This window comes from Passer domesticus, chromosome Z (genome assembly GCF_036417665.1).
Source record: "Passer domesticus isolate bPasDom1 chromosome Z, bPasDom1.hap1, whole genome shotgun sequence".
Taxonomy (NCBI): domain Eukaryota; kingdom Metazoa; phylum Chordata; class Aves; order Passeriformes; family Passeridae; genus Passer; species Passer domesticus.
In genome coordinates, this window is record NC_087512.1 from 70,503,236 (window position 1) to 70,525,340 (window position 22,105).

At 41.4% G+C, this 22,105-nt stretch overlaps 1 protein-coding gene across 2 annotated transcripts in view; it reads left to right on the forward strand.

Annotated features, from left to right (window-relative positions):
* MUSK (muscle associated receptor tyrosine kinase) overlaps window positions 1-17,462 on the forward strand; it is a 58,462-nt gene extending 41,000 nt beyond the window's left edge. The window contains exons 12-17 of one of the 2 annotated variants that reach the window (XM_064404455.1): window positions 2,284-2,372; window positions 2,730-2,889; window positions 4,155-4,344; window positions 4,673-4,864; window positions 11,251-11,399; window positions 13,253-17,462. In XM_064404455.1, the coding sequence (XP_064260525.1) occupies window positions 2,284-2,372; window positions 2,730-2,889; window positions 4,155-4,344; window positions 4,673-4,864; window positions 11,251-11,399; window positions 13,253-13,929 (1,457 nt within the window). In that variant the 3' untranslated portion in view covers window positions 13,930-17,462. The remainder of the gene's footprint in view (window positions 1-2,283; window positions 2,373-2,729; window positions 2,890-4,154; window positions 4,345-4,672; window positions 4,865-11,250; window positions 11,400-13,252) is intronic. The other variant, XM_064404454.1, reaches the window with a different exon arrangement.
* Window positions 17,463-22,105: the final 4,643 nt, after the last annotated feature.

Consider the following 22,105-nt stretch of genomic DNA (forward strand, 5'->3'; position numbering starts at 1 on the left):
ATGAGAGGAGCATTTGTGGGATAGCTTCAGTCTCCCCACAGATGTTTCAGGACATATCCTCTGTCTCTTGTGTATTGTGTATGGATGAACTCTCCTGTTCAGCTTCTGCAGCATTTTTCCAGAGTGGCATTGCACAAATGTACAATATTCAGTCATGAACCAGGAGTAACCATGAACCATAAGAGTAACATTTTAGTAACATTGCCCCCTCTTTTTTCTTTAAACCCATTTTTATGTGCACAAGGGTTTGTTGAGCACTGTTGAAAACTGAGTTGTTTTCTAGCTTGCTATCATATTATTCATTAATGCCCAAGTGGACCAACTCCATTATTCCTCTGTCCTCATTGCAGGAAGACAGTCCATGAAAACATCTGCATTTCCAGAGTGTGAAAGATTCTGAAGTTCTTTCTTAGTGCTGCTCTTTCCCCTAAATCTCTCCACATTAATTTTTAAGGTGTCCCACTGACATTTATTTCAGATCTATACAGAAAACTTTTCCTTGTTTAATACTGACTGTGTCATGAGATATGTTTCAGGAACTGCTTTCCTTGCCCTTGAATGTGAAATAAGTAAAATTCTCATCTCAGGTACACAAGTATGTTCCAGGACAGTTTAACACCTCTGATTAAGATGTTACACCTCTGCAGAGCTACAGGTGCTGGTCATGTGGGGCTGCTATCTTATTGCAGGTGTGAGTCATAAATAGTATTTATGTATCAGCAAAATAAATCCACATGAGTGTATTTTACTTTGCATTTGTCATGGGTTTAAATGCTCCCATAAAGTCCATGATCATTCCTCTACTGAAGTGTTTAGCTGCCTCAGGGCCATATGAACTCGATTCTTTGTTTAAGTTCACTCAACTGGAGTGAAAACTTTAAAGGCAGTGTGTCCACCTACACGTGTATAGTGTCTGCTACCTGCTAAAGCCTCAGTAAGCTAAGAGTCTATCACAATATATAACTGCAATCCTGAATGCAGGAAGAAAACACCAGATAGTTATGATGGTGTGTTGACACCTTGTACACGAGAAAGAATACAATCCACAAAGACAGAGAGCCTTGTGTCAAATTTGAGTCAACCCTTACACAAAGCTTTCAGGAAGATGAAAAGTATTGGCTTAAAAAATTCACTATTTTAGAACACGTCATGTTTCTTCTTGTTGTTTTTTTTTTTTTTTTTTTTTTTTCCTGAGCTGCGAGGTTATGTACACAATAGAAAATAAAACTATGACAGAAGAATTTGCTGGTTTGTTAATTTTTCTACCAAGTCTAACAATGCAGTGGATGCTAATATACGCCATCTATTACAATGTTAGCCTCAGCTGAGCTGAGTTTAGAGTTTAGCTAATATGTATTGAAATTTGTAAGGCTGCTTCTCCTCTGCTGTCTTTCTGCTTCCTAGATTATGCCACTCTCCTATGGGGACAGGTGTATGTGAGGACATATGTCCTAGGAGGATATTAATGCATATTCCTGCAGTAAAATCCTGAGATTTTCTGCGTAATTTTTCTGCAGCTGGAGCAAGCCCTGTATATGCAGTGATTACACTATCTTTGTTATAAAGAACATTGTTTTATATTGATATCATTCCTTTGATCATAGTTCAGATCATACTTCAGGGTATTGTTTCCATGCATGCTGAATACCATAGGCTGTTTCCAAATAATCAGAGAGTATCGATAAGCACTGTACAGAAGCAGGAGGAGGGCAACTTTATTAATCCCAGCTCCCTGCTACCCACATGAGGAATATGAGTGTCTTCCTATTAGTGCCCTGGTAAGAATGCAGGCTGTGACTCATGGAACCAGTGCTGTGATTTGCTTTCTGTTTTGGTTTAGCTTGGGTGGGCTCAGTGTGGCTCTGCCCACCCAAGTGGGCTCTGCCTACTTTCTGCATGATGTACTGTGAACTAGGTAGTTGCAGCTCAACCATCACAGGCATATTGCCTGTTTTCTCAGTCTGAGAGAGTTGCAGTGCCCTCTTTGAAGTTTTAGCAGATTTCTGCCTCTGTATTGAGTGCAAAATCCATTAAAGAGTAAACAGGAATCTAAGCAGTACCCTTCCTGTGTTGTCTAGTCCTTCTGTGTGCTTCACATCTGATGCCATCAGATGGTCTCATGTAACAACATGAACTTTATTCTTGTGAGTCTCTGCTGCAGGACATGGCCTGAAATCCCTTGACCCCATGTTTTTTTTTTTTTTTTTTTTTTTTTTTTTTTTTTTTTTTTTTTTTTTTTTTTTTTTTTTTTTTTTTTTTTTTTTTTTTTTTTTTCTTTCCCAGGGACTTGCTACAGCGGCAATGGCCAGTTTTATCAGGGCACGACCAATGTCACAGCATCTGGCATTCCCTGCCAGAAGTGGAGTGATCAGGTGAGCGTCAGTGTGAGACCCACCAAATGGAGAGCTGTGCTTGAGGTTTGCTTTTCCAAGGAGTTTCTCAGAGTCAAGCAGCCCAGTCTCAGTGAAAGTGATGAGCAGGGAACAAGTTGCCTTCATTCTTGAGCTCATTGGTGTTTTATAATCTCATAATATTTCAATCTGCAAGTTCCTCTTACTGTGTCAAGATGTGTTCTCTGTCATTTCATGTGACTGAAAGGCTACTTCATCAAAGGCTCTGTCTTGCTTCAATCCTTTAGTTTTGTTTTTGTTTTTTTTCCATTTTGCTTTAATAATAAGAGCGTGGAAAATTATGCTGAAACACTAATACAATTTGCTTCCTCCCGCAAGGCTCCCCATTTGCACAGGAGGACTCCTCAGGTTTTCCCAGAGCTGTTTGATGCTGAGAATTACTGCCGCAATCCAGGAGGTGAGAACGAGCGTCCCTGGTGCTACACAAAGGATCCAGCTGTGACCTGGGAGTACTGCAGTGTGTCTCCCTGTGGAGATGGTAGGTAACTGCACTTTATGATTTCTGCCACTGTTGTTATTTCGTGGCCATGCAAGGTGTTTGCATCCTGAGTACACCAATCTGTTCTGTCTTTTGGATTCAGCTAGTTCTGCATCTTCTCATAGATTCATACAGCATCTTTAACGAGAAGGTGTAGTGTGCCCCATGAAGAGGGGAAAATGAAGACAGACGAATCAAGCACCTTGCCCTAGGTTATATAAATGCCAAAGATGAAGTGAAATGTCCTGTGGTATTCTGAAAAACTGTTTTGTCACACGGTTTAGAAGGTAGAGCTTCAGGCTGTTTCCCAAAGTTGTTTCGTTTAGGGTGGTTTTTTTTCAGTAATACCTCCCTCCCCGCCCATTTAAACTAAAAATAAGCCAAAAAAAGATGGAAACACCTTTGTGTTTTGATGTAGAAGTGAAATTTTCCTGTAACTTCTTGTTCAAAAATAGACAAATTTTTGAAAAATATTTCATCCAAGATTCCCAATTTCTGGATTTCAGTGCTCAGAAATAAGACTGCATTTGTAAACTTCCTGCACAGGAAACAGAGGTTCTATGGACATAAGTGAACACAAGTAATTTTCAGTTTAGCTGGCAATTAAGAAGAAGAAGAAGAAGAGTTTAAATTTCTTTCTGTTCTCAAACATTGCATGCAGAGAGCAGTATTTTCTAGAATGTCTCAGAAACTACTCCACAGGTATTGATGTGATTTTTTCCCTAATAATTCAGCCAAGTGTGCTTTAAACTACTTTTCCACATTTGTCCTGTAAAGACACTGAGATGCAAACTCTTGGGGGTAAGAGGATATTTTGGGAAAGCATCACTCTGTACTTGCTTGGTCTTACACTCCTCCCTGCAGATTCCTTTTAGGACACATGATACATTGTGGTTTACATTGTGCACCATTGATCTTTCCCACTGCAGACATGACTATATTTGAATACTTTTGAGACTATCAGATGTGACCTCCCATTTGTAACTCTTCCAAATATTCTATACCAAAACTGTGTTTCCAGCTTAATGGGAACTATGTATTGGTCTTATCAGATCTTGGATATTCACATGTGGCAAGCACAAATGGGTTTTCCTTCCTGCAAATCAAGATTCTCTAGTATGATCTTCTCATGCAGTCATAGGTCTGTATCTGTAATGTCAGTAATTCCCAGGGTGACAAGCTAGCTCTGTAAATTCCTCTTAGAGAAAGCTCTATAAACTAGCAGAGGCATAATCTTATTTTATTTGCGTTTATTTGCGTTACAGCATTGTTATCCCTGGGAACAAGAAAACCAAATGGAGAGACTCTAAATCTTCCCCCTCCTCCTCCATTTTCTCCTACATACTCCATGACTGTTATCATCTCAATCATCTCCAGCTTTGCTCTGGTTGTGATCTTTGGCATTATCACCCTGGTTTGCTGCCGTCGTCGAAAACAGTGGAAAAACAAAAAAAGGTAAAGCTTGGAACTCAATTCAGTGCAAGAAATGCTGCTTTGGAAAAAGGGTTTTCTTGTTTCTGAGAGAAAAGTCATGTAAACATCTGGGAGGAGAGAGCAGCACTCCCTTTGCCTGTGAGAGCCCAGTGTAAGTTCTGTTGAACTCCTGTGCCTGAGTAGAAGGTGGTGACTAGGGACATGGACACCTTGCTGCAAGGTTCCTTCAGTAGCCAGGCAGCAACTTCCTTTTCATTCTGAAATAAATAAGCTCAGGAGGAGCTGAAGCTAGTTATCTCCTGATTGAGGGCTGTGTACCCGCTGACCAAAAATCTCTCCGTTGTTTCAGAGAGTCTGAGACACCAACTCTCACCACTCTGCCCTCCGAACTGCTCCTGGACCGGCTGCACCCCAACCCAATGTACCAGCGCATGCCTCTTCTCCTCAATCCAAAATTGCTTAGCCTGGAGTATCCCAGGAACAATATTGAATATGTGAGAGATATTGGGGAGGGAGCATTTGGGAGAGTCTTCCAAGCCAGGTGAGCAGCCTCTTTGTGAGTCTTCTTTATCTGGATGTACTTGTGAAAAATCAGCACTGGAAACTATCCATCCATCCATCCATCCATCCATCCATCCATCCATCCATCCATCCATCCATCCATCCATCCATCCACCCAAATGCATGCGTACCAAATGGTACACAAGACTCGGGTTTGAATAATTGTTTTTGTTGTCCAGAGCTATCTGTCAATATTTGTTAAACTTTTGCTGCAAATTACTCTTTTCTACTCCCTAGTAGATGTAAAGCCTTACACACATACTAAAGTCTGGTGTAAAAGTTCAGCTAAATTTTGCCAAGAGTACTGCCTGTAACATGTGACCTATTGTGAAGTTCTTGCATTTCCCAATACAATGCATCTTGCAATACAGTTCTTGCAGTATTTATAAATTGTCAGTGTATGGGGAGAATTAAAACACCATTTCTGGCCTGTGTAATTACCACAAAAGTCATTGTGTCATGCTACAGTTCAGCCCAAACCAAATTTCAATTTGATTGTGTGGCAAAACCAAACCAAACCAAAAATCCCCTAAAAACCCTCCCTACATAGGCAAGGGGCAGGGCAAAGGAGGAATGGGCATATGGTCTGTGGTGTCCCAGCCTTAATGGAAAATGCACATCCAAGATTTGTAGATGCTTGTGAGTGACAGGAATGGCAAAAGCTGAAGTATCTGCAAAAATGAACAAATTTTTATTAGTAAATTACATGCCTTCCATGGAAATAGCTCTTTTATTGTCCCTGACCTCCTGTATAACCACAGGGCAGTGGGTTTTGAATAAAGGGGTAGTGTGAAAAGAAAGAAAGAAAGAAAGAAAGAAAGAAAGAAAGAAAGAAAGAAAGAAAGAAAGAAAGAAAGAAAGAAAGAAAGAAAGAAAGAAAGAAAGAAAGAAAGAAAGAAAGAAAGAAAGAAAGAAAGAAAGAAAGAAAGAAAGAAAGAAAGAAAGAAAGAAAGAAAGAAAGAAAGAAAGAAAGAAAGAAAGAAAGAAAGAAAGAAAGAAAGAAAGAAAGAAAGAAAGAAAGAAAGAAAGAAAGAAAGAAAGAAAGAAAGAAAAGCTCCACCATCAATTCAGCTGACAGGAAGTTCATGGTCCCAGGACACATGTGCTTCTAGGCTTTGTCAGGGTAGCTTTCTATAGTAAAATTTCTGTGCCCTGGGGCTAATTTCCTCACTTTCTGTACAAAATGAGTTATCATGGGCAGCCTCTTCTTCCAGACCTTTCTGGAAACTGTTTGGGGGCTTTGGGGGTCGTGGGTGCTCTTGATCCCCCCTTGCAGTCCATTCCCACCTACTTCTCAGCCTCATTCCTGCACCTCTGATGTACAGTGTTGTGCTTATCTCCAGGAGCCAGAACAAGGACACTTGTCTCAGAAAAATGTTGCCCTACCTCTGTATGACCCCTTTATTCTGCCATAACAATCCTTGGTTGGCTCCATGGCTATCTGGATATCAGTATTTGAGTAATACACATAAATTTCCTTATCTCTAGACTTCTACAGTGTCCCCTTTAGTTCATTTCTCATTTTTTGTTTTTGGAATTTGCAGCCACTGTTACCTGTTTTAAACCTAAGGTATTAGACAGCCCAGTTCTGATAATATCATGGGAGGTGAGATTGTGCACTTTTACAAATGCGAAAAATCTTTAATTGACAACCCCAAAAATGAGGAGGATGAAAGATATCTAGTTTTTCTTGACAGAATCCATAATTTCAAGACAATCTGGGCAATAATTGTTTCCTCCTAAAGTCCCATCCCCAAATTGCTAGAAGAAAGTGTACAGGCTGCATAGTTCCCTGCTTAGTCCTTTGTCCTTTGCAGTTAACAAGGATGGGGCATGGCTGATTTTGTAGCTGTATGTAGAGTAGTGTATGACAACCTCACAAAAACCCAGGGAAGGATCAGAGTCCCACCATGGGCCCAGATCTGCTTGGTGAAATTCTTCTCTTGGCTGCCAAAGCAAAGGGTTATCCTTGCAAAAAGCAGTCATAATGCAGATATTTGTAATGTTTATAGTTAAGCTGTTGATGTAGCTGCTGGAAAATGAGTTCTGTACAGGTTAGACATGTTGCAGCTGGGAAACAATTTCAATAGCTGTGATGGATTTTTTTTTTTTTTTTTTGCAATGAAAAGATAAATTTTTTCTAATGGAAGAAAAGCAAGCATATTTTTCTTTGTTACAGAGAGAACTAAAAATAACAAAATTCAAAGGGTGCACAGTGGGATTGTCACAGATGCTTAGCCTGTGATGAACTATTAGCCTGGGTGGCCAAACACATCTGAGCTTGAAACAAGAACACTGCTATAGAAACTGCACAACAGCTCTGCTTGGGGTGCTGCACACCAGGGGCAAGGGCAGCTGTTGTCCCAGCCTCCGTGCAGTGCTCGGGGTCCCTGAGTACATCACTTTCTGCTCATGCTGCAGGAGTCTTCACCTGTGTGCAAGCAGGGCAGACATTCTTCTTCCCAAGTGCAGCTTTGGCTGTCCTCTGGGAGTTATAATACAATTTGAGTGCTGCACAGACCTTTCTGAGCTCAAAATGACTTTCATGGATATCAAGAAAGACTTCTCAAAGGGCATTCAATTGTCACTAAAGTGCTAGTTAAGCAAGTGCCAAAGTGGTGTAAAGACCTTTTATGTGGATTTCATCCACTTCAGCACTGCAATTTCTTTCAATTAAGCCTTTTTGTTATTGTCAATGAAAATAAGAAAAAAAGACACAGAAAAAAAAAGAAAGTATTACACCTTATCTAGCATTTGCAAAGTGAGCAGTAGCACATCCTGAGAGATGCTTGCTCTGTGTGGCTCAGGGAAGGAGCCACAGAAATATTGCTTCTTAGGGACCTCCTTTTTTATTACCATCTCTATCAAGAATGCCTCCAAGGCTTTATAATTCCTTATAATAAGATATGGACATTTATATGCACTGCTGGCGGAGCAGTGCAGACCACTAATCCACTAGTACAAGCTGTGTGTCCATCCAGGTTACTGAAACTATCAAAACGCAAATTATTGCCTTCCCATCTCAGAAGGATAAAATGTACTTTCCTGCATGTGTTAAATGGACATCTCGAGCTAAGTTTAGCAATCCTCTTACTTCTTCTGCTCTCATGTTTCTTGCTCTTCTGTAAACACAGCTCTGCACTCAGTGCCAGCAATGCCTTTGCCAGTTGGCTCCTGTGAGTCCTGATTCAGTGTTTACTCACTCCTGGGTCAAGCAACATGTTAGGACAGGAAGTGTCTAGCTATCATTTACTAGCTTCTCCTGAAAGGCTACTGTCTTCACCAGGAACAGCTTCACACTTGGAAGGATAAGGAAGTAACCATGCTTAAAACAAAATTCAGGACCAGACTCAGGTCTGTCCAGCTAGGTCTTTGTGGCTGATTCTCCTCCTGGGAGGACCACGCTGGCCACACAAGCCACCAGAGCACTAGCTCTGTGCAGTTCAGTGCAGACCAGCATGCAAACTTCCTTCAAGAGCTGGAGCTGTGTGGTCCAGGCTAAGCCTGAAGATCAGGATTTCCTAAAAGCCTGGATGTGGAGTCTTTGCTAGTAGGCCAGTATGGAGTTTTTGGTAGCAGGCTGGTAGACCTACACTACAAATGCACAACTTGTTGTCCCTCCTTAGGGACAAGGCTGTTCCCTAAGGTCAGAGTTTCTTGACAGAAGTCTCCTCATGTTCTCTCCATCTGCCAAGAGTATTTGACCTGCTGTCTCATATATAGCTGAAAAATAGTGTGGGTGTCAATTAATAAAACAAAAAACCCCAACCTTCCCTTCCCCCTCAAAAAGCAGCTCCTGCTGATTCAGAGCAGTCTCCTGTTCACATATTTACTTAACCAAAGAATAAGGTAAAAGTAGGCTCCCACCAGACTCGGTAGATGTTAATTGCATTATTTAATCATCTAAGAGAAGCTACAAAACTGTTATGGTGAGCAAGATGGGGACAGTCTCAAATACAGATTCAGACTGATCCTCATTTTTTTACACAGTTACTGTTTAGGAAAGAAAACCTGACTGGGAACTTAAGTCAGACGTTATCTAGATAGGATCAGAATGAAATTCTTAACTGCACTGCTGGTTTGTACTTTGAACAGCATGCACTTAAATGCCAATTAATGCCTCTGGTGCCCAAATCCATTGGTGGTGAAGCAGGCAAAGGACTGTTGCTGTCCACCCTGTGCACAAACAGTGTAAATTTCCCCTCAGCTTTTCATTAATTGCAAAATAGATTACCTAGGTAATTTCTTTTGATGTTTCCCAGTTCTAGGAGAAAATTAACCTGTTTTTCAAAAAAACACTACCCCTTCTGGCCCTCCATCTGAATTCTCCAAGTTCAGAGGCAGCAGTTTCACACTGCTACCCTGCAGACGTGCCCCTACCATTTGTGCAAAGACTGTCTTTAGGGCATGAAAGGGATCAAATTTGATTGCTGTCTGCCAAGACTTCAGTCTCTGCCTCTGTGCCAGAGGAGTGTGAGTTTCACAGGTCTGCTAAGAACTGTAGTGCATCACCACGAGCTACCAAAGGTGAAATTTCTGGCTTTTGCCTGAGGGCCAGTAAAAAGGCATTGTGCAGCTTAACCTCACTTGGTTACATTTAGCTTAGTTTACATTACAGAATTCAGTGAAATTGGGTGGTTGGGTGTACATCAGCTTTGGGTGAGTTTCTGTCTCCAAAGCAGGCGGAGACAGAGCTCTCTCCACTCCTGCTTTGGCACTGTGCTGGGTCTGTAGTAGGAGATGAGTGGTAATCTCTGAGACTATTTGGAAGACATAAAGCCCTCCTATTTTTACTTTTGAATTCCCTATTACTTTGTTCAGGCTGCTGCTGCTGGCTCTAGTGCTGAGAATTGACAGCAGGTGGTAGGTGCTCATACTCCTCCCGTCCTCCTAGACAGGGAACTGCTGCCAGCATGGGGGGAAAGAAGGAAGACATTGTGCTGTAATGGAGGCAGTAGCAGACAAGTGTGGGGTCTGATCCTCTGCTCTGGCATGCCAGACCTCCTTGCCTGAGTGTCTCAGCTGTGATCTAGCCACCTCTTACTCCTATCTTGATGGACACCCTGCCATCCAGTGACATTTGACATTTACAGCATCCAAGTGCAACTGTTGCAACTGCCATGTGTCTGAAGTAGAAAACAAGGAAGCTGGAAGTTTGCTTTGGAAATTGGAGTCTCCTCTAGGTGCTACTGAGCAATAAAATAACCTGGCATTCAAGCAGTGGGAGGCAGTCAGGCTGGTGTAGCAACATGAGACATAAATGGGCACCACTCCCCGTGGGCTCTGGCTGGCTACCTGTACGGAATGTGTTTTAGCTGCAAGGCCCCTGGGAAGAATTTGTGCAGGAAACAAAATGTACGTCTGAGGTTTAGTGCATGTTTGAAGAGTGGAAAGTTACTCTTCTCCAGCAACAGCTACCCCTAAATCTTTGGCAAGCCCATCTAATTAAACTTGTTGAGGCTGCAGGGACATGTGGATAAGAAAACAAGTTTGTTGCTCTAAGTCAGGGTTCTGTTTCCTAAGGATTTGTGCCTATAAGCTTTAGTTGAAGATTTGTAAGTGTCAAAACATGTGTATTTACACATTAACTTGTTCTTCAGACAAGGCACCTGTTTGCTTTGTCCCTTCTGTCCTGTCAAGTGTTTCCACAAATCTTGAATGAATATTAATTGTTTTCTGGACCTCAGCTACACCACATTAAATCCAGCTGAAATTAGCAAATGCTTTTATAACTTGTTAAAGGTACACACACATGCCACACACACATACACAGAGAACAGTAACAAAAGGCTATTTCCCTTACAAAACCAAGGAAATACATTTCCTGTAACTGTTACTTTCACTCTGATAGCAGCCAGATATACCAAAGTCACCATTGTGCCAGGTATGGGGAAGGAGGCTCTTCCATAAATTTCATAAAAATTAGGTTTATTTTTAACTCTACTGTAACACCCAAAAAAAGTGAATTGTTTGGACTGAAGAATCCATCCTGTCCTTAATAAAGTTTATGATGTGATTTCCAACCTAGGGAGCAATTACTTCTTACCAACCTTTTACTTATTTATGTCTTTATCTGACATGGTGATGAGTCTGTAAGCAGCAAGACCAGTGATCAAAAAGAGCTATATTGAATTTAGTCCTACCTGTACCTGAAACAAATAAAACGCCTCTATAATATGCAATGCATATTGCAGTCCCAAGAGATGAAACTGGGCTTTCCTTCTGTTGGTTCTGGGGCTTCCACTTTTTTTTTTTTTTTTTTTTTTTTTTTGGTCAGCCTCTCCTTTTGCATCAGAAACAGAACCTATATTCAGTGTGCATGTATTCATCACTGATGATTTCCTCTCTTACCTCATCTCCTTACAGGGCTCCAGGGCTGCTGCCATATGAACCTTTCACCATGGTAGCAGTGAAAATGCTGAAGGAGGAAGCATCTGCAGACATGCAGGCTGACTTTCAGAGGGAAGCAGCTCTCATGGCAGAGTTTGACAATCCGAATATCGTCAAGCTTTTAGGTATCTCAGTGAGGCATCCTGCTGCCCTAACAAGATGGTGCATCACATCAAAGCCTCTTCATGCTGCACTGAGTATACTGCTAGCCATCTTGCTGCCTAACTCTGTTTCCAGTCTAATAACATTAACCCAGATGTCTTACAGGGAAGACGTGAACTTCCTGGAGCTGTGATTTATTTTGTGGGTACTGAAAAGAAATAGCACAAGTCTTGTTAGTTTTATAAGTTCCACTTACTATTGTGAGTCTGAACACTTAATAGCATTAAAAACCCCAAAATTAAATGAACAAAAAAAGCCAGCCACAAAAATGGTCTCTTTCTTTCCTTCCATTCTCATCTGAAAGGACATCCTTCTTTGTTGGATTTTTTTTAGAAAGTCTTGGTGCTGAAGCTTGTCTACTAAGGCACTTTATGAGGAAAAAAAGCTGCTGACAAAAATACATTCTTTTAGAAGATTGTATTTTTTTTTTTCTGAAGTAGATGCTGCTGGCCATCTTTATCTGGCAATCCTGCTCTAAGTTGTTATATGCAAATCTGATTCTCATGAAGAGGGGCATCTGAGATCTTAATTTATTTCAGTAGGAAGATCCAGAACATTTTGAAATGGATAAACCACAGTTTTGGGAAAGCTGGGTTGATACAGGTACTTTGGCTACAGAAAAGAAAAGCAGGAAATGCACTAAACTGGATGAAACTTTGTGTTTATTGTTAATACATTTTAGGCCAGAAAACAGCAAAGGTACAGGCACAAACTAGTACCACATCATGGGGCTGTGGAGAAATCGCCACATTGTTGAAAACAATGTGGATGGTAAATCTCTCACATGCACTTGTTGTGCTTGTCAGATCCTGATGTCATCAGATTGGGAACAGCCATTTGTTTTTCCTCAAAGATTCAAATATTAGGTCAACAATCAGAATTTCAGATTTCACAATAAGTTGCATCACCAGTTGCTAAAGGATGACCCTAAGATAGCAAAACACATGCATTTTAACTGTTGGCTTTTGCTAGTTAGCAGTTTAATGATAGGTGCACAAATATTACTCTATGATCAGTAAGGCTCAAGGAAGTGTGGTTAATGCTGGCCCACCAATAAAGCTGATAAAGTGCCAAGCATGTGCCCTTCAGTGGGACTGCTGTCTACATCTAACTGACAGGACAAATGTCTCCTTTCAGCTGTCTGCTTTTGATTTGTCCTTCTTTAAATTTTGTATATATGTCATGCCAAAAGTAATTCCTTAACCAACTTTTTTTTGACATTAATTGTTTAAAAAAAAAGAAAAATCTATAAGGGTGGGAGTTTCCTTGCAATTCAAGAGTTCCACTGAACCCTTGAACATGCCCCATATGAATACTTTTGAAGTCTTCCTGCATATGTGTCATCCATACAATATTATTGTTGTAATAGTACAACAATCACAAGAAATAAAAGAATTAAAAAATAACTTGATCAGAACTTTAAAGGTTACTTCCTGAAAGTCCTTGTTGTTGCACCTGGGAAGAGGCAATACTTTAGTTAATGTTAACTTAATCAGGATTGGCTCTTCATTAAACATAGCTCCAAAACTCTGTGTTTTACCTGCGATCTCAAGAAAAATTGTGCATGCAGGCATGTGCATGACTTGTTAGCATCACATCACCCACGGAGCTCAGCATCAGGTTCCTAATGAAGGAGCTTGAAAAGAGGAAGCACGCATGATGGATGCATGCAAAGTGGATGGTATTTGCATGGTCACCTGTCTCTCTGCATTGTTGAAAGCCTCCCTTTTGTGTAAGGACTTTTGTGCTCTTTGGCTCTTGCACAGCGGAACTCTCTTTGGTACTCCAATGTCCTGTGTGGTCTGTCCTCTCCCAGGCGTGTGTGCAGTTGGGAAGCCGATGTGCCTGCTGTTCGAGTACATGGCCTATGGGGATCTGAATGAGTACTTACGTGACCGCTCGCCCCGCAACCTCTGCAGCCTGGCGCAGGGCAGCCTGGACACACGGCTCCGCCTCCCGAACCCGCTGGCGCTGTGCTGCACCAGCCAGCTCTGCATTGCCAAGCAGGTTGCTGCTGGCATGGCGTACCTCTCCGAGCGCAAGTTTGTTCACCGGGATTTGGCCACCAGAAACTGCCTGGTGGGGGAGAACATGGTGGTGAAAATTGCAGATTTTGGTCTCTCAAGGAACATGTATTCAGCTGACTATTACAAAGCAAATGAGAACGATGCCATCCCCATCCGCTGGATGCCCCCTGAGTCCATTTTCTACAACCGCTACACCACAGAGTCTGATGTGTGGGCCTATGGGGTGGTGCTGTGGGAGATCTTCTCCTACGGCATGCAGCCTTACTATGGGATGGCTCATGAAGAGGTCATCTACTATGTGAGGGATGGGAATGTCCTCTCCTGCCCAGACAATTGTCCTCTGGAACTCTACAACCTAATGCGCCTCTGCTGGAGCAAGTTGCCTGCCGACCGTCCAGGCTTTGCCAGCATCCACCGCATCTTGGAGCGCATGTACGAGAGGGCCGTGGCCAACATGTCTGTCTGAGGGATACAATTCCTTCCTTGTCTCCTGTGTCCACCTATTTAGACTGACTTGGACTAGCCCATGAACTCCTGACTGATGGTGGCTTCACACAATGTCCCACTCAGGGAGGAGAAGCAGCTCGTTCCACTGCCAAGCAAGAATTATAGACTGAACCCCTTTATGCACCTCCTTGAGCGGGACTGTACCTCCCAAACAACAGGGTTGACCTTTAGCCACCAAGACAAGACTCCTCAGGCTGGTGAGGGTGTTGGTCATGCTAACTCAGTTCTTATATTTGGCATTTCCAGTGGCACAGAGTTGCTCAGGGAAGGCAAACTAATGTTTCTTCCTAAGCACTGTTTCTTCCCTTCCTAAAAGATCCCACCATGCCCTTCTGCATTTACACTCTTGGCTTTTACCTTTTTTCCCCCTTTATCTTACATTTTCTAGTATTATTTTAAAAAAAAGGTTGCAGAGTTCAATCTTCTTTTGGGGATACCATTTATTATGGTTTTTTTGCATACTGTTTACTATTTTGTTTTTGCATACTCAGTCCTTTTTGCAGAAAAAGGATGTTTCTGAAGCCATAGGCCACTTTCATCTTCCTTTTAACTTCCACTCTCTCTCATTACAACACTGACAGAGTCAAAACAGGAGCCTGCTGGACCACTGGCAGCCCCCTGCATCTTCTGTTACAGAGACAGACAAACTCCTGTCAAGCATGACACTTTCCGTTTTCCAGAGTGAGAAATCCTGAGTCACATTCACTTTATGTTTGTTAAAGTCTCATCTAAAACCTTTCCTTCAGCATTGCAGCACATCTTACCAACCTTCTTTTGAATCAGCAAAGCCGTTTGGTGCTGTCAGAGAAATTTATCCCAAAGGCCTGGTGCTGCACCTTGTAGGCATCCAAAGTGTATTTATTTGCCCTGCCTGATCCTCACAATGCTGAAAGCATGAAGAAATGCATCCCCTCTTGCAGAAGTGTGGCAGGCTATATTAATTGCTTTTTCCTTTTTCTTTACAATCTTGGCCTGCTGTTTCTGGTTTCCTTTCCTGACAGACTCTGCTAAGTCTCACTACAATATTTGCTGGCCACATTTCCTTGTGCTGCAGTTTAGAGACAGAGGAATAAAGAAGGTGGATGTCTACAACAGTGTCCTTCTCAGACAATCTGTTAGAAGAAGGTGGAAAAATTGGGCGCACACAAGAAGAGCTGCAAACTGTCCATCTGCAGGGCAAAGGTGAGACTGCCTCAGTTACAGACAGCCTGCAGCCCATCTCCAAACACCAGATGTTTCTCTGCTAAAAGTTCTCCAAATTGCAATGGATACATCAGTACCAGAGAAAATTTTATTCCTGTGGTGACAGTTGTAACCTTTTAGCTCCTTGTGCAGTGAAGAACAGTTGTCCCAGAGCCCCATTGCTGATACAAAATATAGTCTGAGGCAGGGATGTGCATTATGACTATAGAGCAGGAGTGCAAACGAATGAGTGTTTGGTGTGGCTTCTGTAACTTGGGCACACTGGTTTAGCCTACCCAGAAAGCAGCAGCGGAGAGCAGCTATCTATGGTTTCTGAAAGGTAAGCTTGAAAAGATCTGTGAACCATTATAATGAACAGAACTGGAAATATCATACTTTCCTCTGTTGCTCTCCTGTTTGTTTGGGGTTTTATTTTCTTGGGTTTCTTGGGCTTTCTCATGTAACTGCGGCCATAACAGCATGATTTAATGGTTTTAGACCACTGGTGTCACCTTCAATTGGAGCAAGGAACTTGCAATTACCAAAGACATTGGCAAGAAAAGAGGTCTGGGCTGCTGTTGAAGTGCCAATATGTATCTGCACAGTGAGCACAAAATGGCCAGTGCTGCCTTACTAATTTAGCAGTCCTACCTATCACACAATAGCTCACTGAGGTTTGGATACTAAAGACAAATACCCTTGAAAATCCCAAAGCCCTCAGTTTCAATAGAAAATTATACTGGAGTTTGTCATATAGCTCCTGTTGCTGCATTATGACCACCTCACAGTGTGCATGGTTGAATTTGTTAGGTTGTATCAGCTCCCTGTCTGTCTTCCCCGTTCTGAGGAGGAAGAAGTGACGAGGCAGGCCTGGAAGGTGGTGATGCTGAGCTGAGTCTGAATACACAGCCCAGGACTTGAGGTAGTCAGTGTCTGCAGGTCAGGAGGGGAAAAGCTTCCTTTCTTGCAGGAGGAAAGAGATAATTTCAAGACAGACTCCGAGAAGATCTCAGCAGCATGTTCTCCAGGGATGGTAATGGCTTCTGTGTACCGATCCAGCAGGAGGGCTTAGCACCTAGACAGTGCTGTACTTTCAGAATTAAATTGTAGCAGGACTTCTGCTGACTTAGTGTGTAGCTGGATTTTACTTTCCTTCTGCTGTATGCTTTTCAGCTTGCTAGGAGCTGGAGGTTGACTGTTTTTATGACATGCCTCCTTTCACAGATGTTTTTTCTCCTCCCTATGTTTAGGATTCTGCTGTCTTCATTCTATGTTATACAATGTGCTATGCCAGATTCTTCTAGACTTTCTGTACAGTTATCGTGTAACACAATTTTTTTTTTTTTTAATGGGAGTAAACAAAGGGATTATTAGAGAGTAGCAGAGCAAGAAAAGTTTGTTGTTCAAAAAAGTTGCTTGGAAGCAAAAGTATTTTGCTTTTTTTAGTTTGGATTTATACTTTATGTGGAGAGAGAGGAAGAATCAAAAATGAACATTTTGTGTTCATTTTAGAACATTTGTGTGCTACAAATTAGAGCACTTTTCTACATTTGGTTCTGTCCATACTGGCCCCAAAAATATGGAATGCTTCATGAATTTGCATGTCACCCTTGTGCAGGGACCATACTGACATATGAATTTAAGATGAACCTTTTTGGTGCTTTGGTTCCCATTCCCACTGATAACAGAGGGAGCCAGCAATCTGGGGCACTGGATAAGAACCCCAAAAAAAGGATTTGCAGCACATTTGATGTACCCATTCCCTTTGCAAATGTGCTGCCTTGAGCACTGGCAGCACATATACATCTTTATCCTGGGTGGCATATTATGAAATCTGACCAACCCAACAACACAGAAATCTTTTCATGTTCCCATGCCTTTATTTGGCAGTTGCATTTTAAATGCATAAATTTATAAGCATAAATTCCATAACTGATTGGACACTGTTTACAATATGATCAAATTTGGTTCAGATCCTCTCAGACACTTTATGGGTTAAACGCAACTGTCTCGTTTCATTTACCCAAGGGAGTATACTAGTTATTATTCTGTAATTGTTAAATCTTCATGAATGATGGCTTTGAAAGACATCCCTAGCAGAGATGTACATTTCTCATTATCTCAACCTGTGTAACTCCTGCGTGCAATATTTTATAAAATAAAGAGACATTGAAAAGGATAATACTAATACTGTTCTCTCTGTTCTCTTCCTTCTCCAGCATGGTTTTGGGTTTTTGTTGCTTTTGTTTCTGTGGTGTTTTTCTCTGAAAATAGATGTGTTTCATTTTATTAAAATATCTTTGTTACAGCTTTAATATCACAATGGTTATACTGCAGTGAGCTGCAGTAATGAGTTAACTTACTATGTGTGCTCAAAGGCATATTGTTTTCGTGGGTTAAAAGCACGTTAAGAAACTTTACATTGTGAGAACACATTAAGGACTGGACAAGGGAAAGGAGGATGTTTTTACAATAATGTAGATTGGAGTCCTTTTGTGACTATCCCAAGGTGTAAGATGCCTCACAGAGATGGGAAAGACATCTGTTTCACTCCAAATATCTGCTGGTATTTGTGCCTGGATTCTGGTCTCACACCTAGATGTGTGGAATTAAAGTGTGATGTAAAATCAAAAGGGAATTGAGTTTGCTGTTTGTAGAACACAGCTGAGCAAAGTTTCATGCTGATGGGTTTATCTAAAAGACTATAATCTTTTTCTGCACATGATCCTTGAAGATGAGCTCATTCAGTAACTCTGTGGTAATTTTAACTATTCAAAAATTAATTGTAAATACTTAACAGTCAGAAATGGGGAATCAAACCAAACTTTCTGACTACAATTAGTCAGGCAAACCAGGAATTACCTTCTTTAGTTGTCTCTCTTCTCTCTGCCACACCTGCCCCCCACCCCCCCCCCCCCCCCCCGCCAATACAATCTAAAGTGTTTTCTGCAAATGTTCTTGCAAGAAATCTTAGGGAAAAAATGTTTGGTAAATATTGTTCTTGCTGAGCAAGTCATTAGTGAATTAGGAAAGGAGTTATTTTTTCATCAGCTCAGTTAGATTGAACAATATTAAAGGGTTGACATGCGAAGATTTTCAAGGCACAAGAAGTAGTACACTCATTTCCCACCACCAAATGAACAGACTTTTGAATCTGTAGAGAAACATTCTTCTGGCTAAAAAGTTGACTCTATGACAGAACCTGCTGTCTTCAGCAGTGCAATGTCTGCCAGGCTTCCCTCCTTCCAACCCCCTTCTGAGGTCACCTGAACCAGCAAGCACAGTGCCTTGAGTCACCCTGAACATTTTAGGTAATTCAGCCATCCTGTATGAAACAGTGAGAGTAACTTGTGGCTGGGAAAAGCAGAAGCATGTAATAGACCATATAATTTTCCTTGACTTTAATATGTGATTTGGTAAATGCATATCCTTGTCTTTATTTAGGTTTGTATAGGAAGAGGGTGAGGAAGCTTGCTTTGTAGGGAGGGCAATAGAAGTTTCACTCAATCCTTTATGCACATTCCTTGTTGTGTCTTTCCATTTATTTTAAAACTTTGTATCTTCAGTTAAATGTAATGACATCTCACTTCCTCAAAGGAAAACCCTGAGAAGCCTTTGCTAAGTTTCTGTCATTGCAGTGATGTGGGAGTTGTTGCCCCTCTGCTGCTGGTGTGGAGCTCTGAAGTAACATGAAACAGCTTTTTATATTTCATAAAGAACCCAGAGGATTTCAGTGGTGTTCAAATGCAGGACAAGGATAATTTTATTATTAACAAAAAGGAAAAACAACAACAACAACAAAACCCTATCAATTTACCTATGCCACCAAAACCATAGAGTCTATTACAATAATGTCATGGGTGTTTTACAAGTTTCCCAACCTTGGGAGAAAAATTATGTTCTCATTCATTGACAAATCTTTAGAAACTCACCTTTTTATACTGCTGCTGTGCACAGTCAAGAGCATTCCCCAGGGCCCTCTGTCCATACTTAGTGGCACAGTGGCCAGTTGTAACTTTAGAAAGGGGAATATATGAAGAGTTTGAAGCTGCCCTTAAAACCAGAACTAGCAATTTTCTTCAGTGCTGGAGTGGTAGCCCTTAGCAAAGGTCATACTTCACACCACTGACATATTCATGTGCTAGCACAGCATCTTATAATATCCCACAAATTTAGTATTGAATAAATAAGAATTTCATCTGCAACTCATAGACAGAAGATATTATGATAAATTTGGACCAAAAAGCAATCAATTAATTAATTTATTATATTTATTGAAGAAATATTTTTCTTCTGTCTGCTGGGATGCTTTTAAGGCCAGTGTGCTTACTTTGACTGTGAGATAACCACACTATACATTTCTAGGGGCATGAGTGAGCATGTTGAAGCACTTGTATGTTTATCTGCCCTCCCCCATGGCTCTTATATAAAAGAGAGGTTACATTTTGGGAGTTTATATAGGCTAGCTAATGTTTATGTCAACAAAAATCTTAATGGAAGAGGGCATCTGTGTAGAAATGAGGAGTGCCAGATGAATGAATGGGGGTTATTCACCCTCTGGATGTTGAGATCATGCTGTGCTAAATTTGACTTCTTATTTAAAGCAGTGACTTCTTATTTAAAGCAGAACTTCAAAGCAGTGACACTGAAGAACAGGAGGGCTTTAGCTATTGTGAAGAAGGCAAACTTCCCCTGTCTGGCTGCAAACAGATGGGATGATTTGGGACCACTACATGGGAAGTGTAGCAAGGAGCACAGCATTCCTCAGCCAAGGAGCACACCACTTTCCTGAGGCATACAATACCAGGCACAGTCAGTCCCATGCCAGATTAACTCAGATTTGGCTGAGATTAATTTGCAGTGCTCTTGTTATTTTTTCTTCTGTTTTGGAACACAATGAGATCTCTTGATGCTTGTGCTCCAAGACCCTGAACTCTCCACACCTTGTGCCCTTCTCAACGCAAGCAGCAGCACAGTCCTGCTCTTCTTCCTTTCCTCCCAAAAATGCACCACTTTCATCTGATCACAGGGTCCAGATAGGTCCCTGTTTGTGGAACAGGGCAACATCAGTAAATGATAATGTTTCCACACCTCTTACAGTGGCGGAGCTGTGGTTGTTTGACCCCTGCATAGAGCAGCACCATCCCTGACCCAGGAGGGTACCTGACCTGCAATACAGCTGCAAGTCTTTTTGGGGATGGGAGGCTGCATTTTGTTTGGTAAGAGCTCCTGGAGAGGACTGTACAAAATGTTCAGATCAAAACTTCCAGCAATGAAAAGCCACCCAGGTTTGGTTGTCATTAGTGGCCTGACGAAGTTTGCCAGGAGTATCTGCATGCCGCTAGGCTGCTGAACAGCTACATTTCAAGAGAAACTGCTCTGATTTATAGCTTGGTGTCAGTAGCACATTGCAGTCCAACAGCTGTGGACTGGCAGGGAAATGGATAAGACAACTTGGTATTGGTATGTCTTACATGTGAAATCTTCAAGTCAACAGGAAAGCATTTTAATGATCTGTCCTCTCAGTAATCTCAGATGTGAAAACCTGTGACTGTCTGGGCACTTACAGGTGACACCTGTGTAGACAAAACAATAAATTTTTGGCTAATATATTTTACTGTGTACCACACCTCATACAGACACAACACTATGATACTTATGCACTGTGTTGAGCAGGATTGCTGTTTCTTTTGGTAACAATATGCACTATTGCCCCGGGCCCATAGTACAGAAGAGTATTTGATTTAGCTTGTGTGAGATAAATCCTGTCAATGAGAGGGACAGTGCCGATTTGGAAACATACCCTGACTCAGCAAGACTTGCATAAATATTTTTCTTGGACAGTTACCATGCAGTCAAGTAGCTGCTACTACTACATATTTGCCCTTTTATGCCAATCCATACAATGGATTATCTGTTAGCAAGAAATTTTTAAAAATAACCTGAGGTAAAATGTTAAATTAAATTCCTATACATGAAATAAAAGTATCTCTGTCTACAATAAAAAATATGCACAGTTCATTCTTTTGGAACTCTGAGATCCTCTTTGCCTTCACTGGCAATTCTAACTTTACTCAGAGATTAGTGGGGCTGATCATTATTCACTGCTTCTGCCAACACTGAAATGAAGGGGCTTCCAATGAACTTCAAAACATGGATGCAAAAAGTCATACACAGGGCACACTTATATGCCCATGAGCCTACAGATGCCAAAGTATGAATACATTTAAAGAAAAAGAAAACAAAACAGATTACAAAAAATCATATGGGAGAAGCCTGTTAATTTGCATTGCATTTGATGTTTTCAGTGCTTTACAGTGCTGTTTTCTAGAGCATTTTGGAGCAACAAAGAGCAAAAAACCTACTTTATTGATGTCGGTATGATCTGAAGTGGTGCTTTTCTTAAACTATCTGCTGGCAACAGCTGGAGTCATGATACCAAATATCTGTCCTTCTGATACCTGGGTTACCGCTCCTATTCTAAGATTCCTTTGCAGAAGGGCCTGGCTTGTATCTGGGCTCAGATCATAGGTGTCTCCTACCTGAAGGATAATTTGTTGGTCTGGCCTTGGCATTCGCATGTAACTGGTCAAAAAAATGTTAACTTTTTAATTTCTTGTACTGTGTTTTAGTTTCTCTTGGATAATGCTTATAACACCTTCTGAACCAAAACCTGAGCATCCTTCAATGGGCAATTGCCCTGTGTGCACCCGCTGGGCTAAAAGAATCAGAACAAACTCCTAGTGAAACTCAAAGTATTGCTACCCACTGTCTGTGTCAATGACTTTTGGTCATGTTTCTAGCTGACAAAGATGCAACAGTATTAAACATTGAAGGGAAATAACTGAAAGGCATAACGAAAAATAGACTACATGATACAGAGTAAAAAGCTGAGCTCATCTGCAGAGGAAGCTTCTAGGGACAGACGCCCCTGCAGCTGCGCACGGTACCTA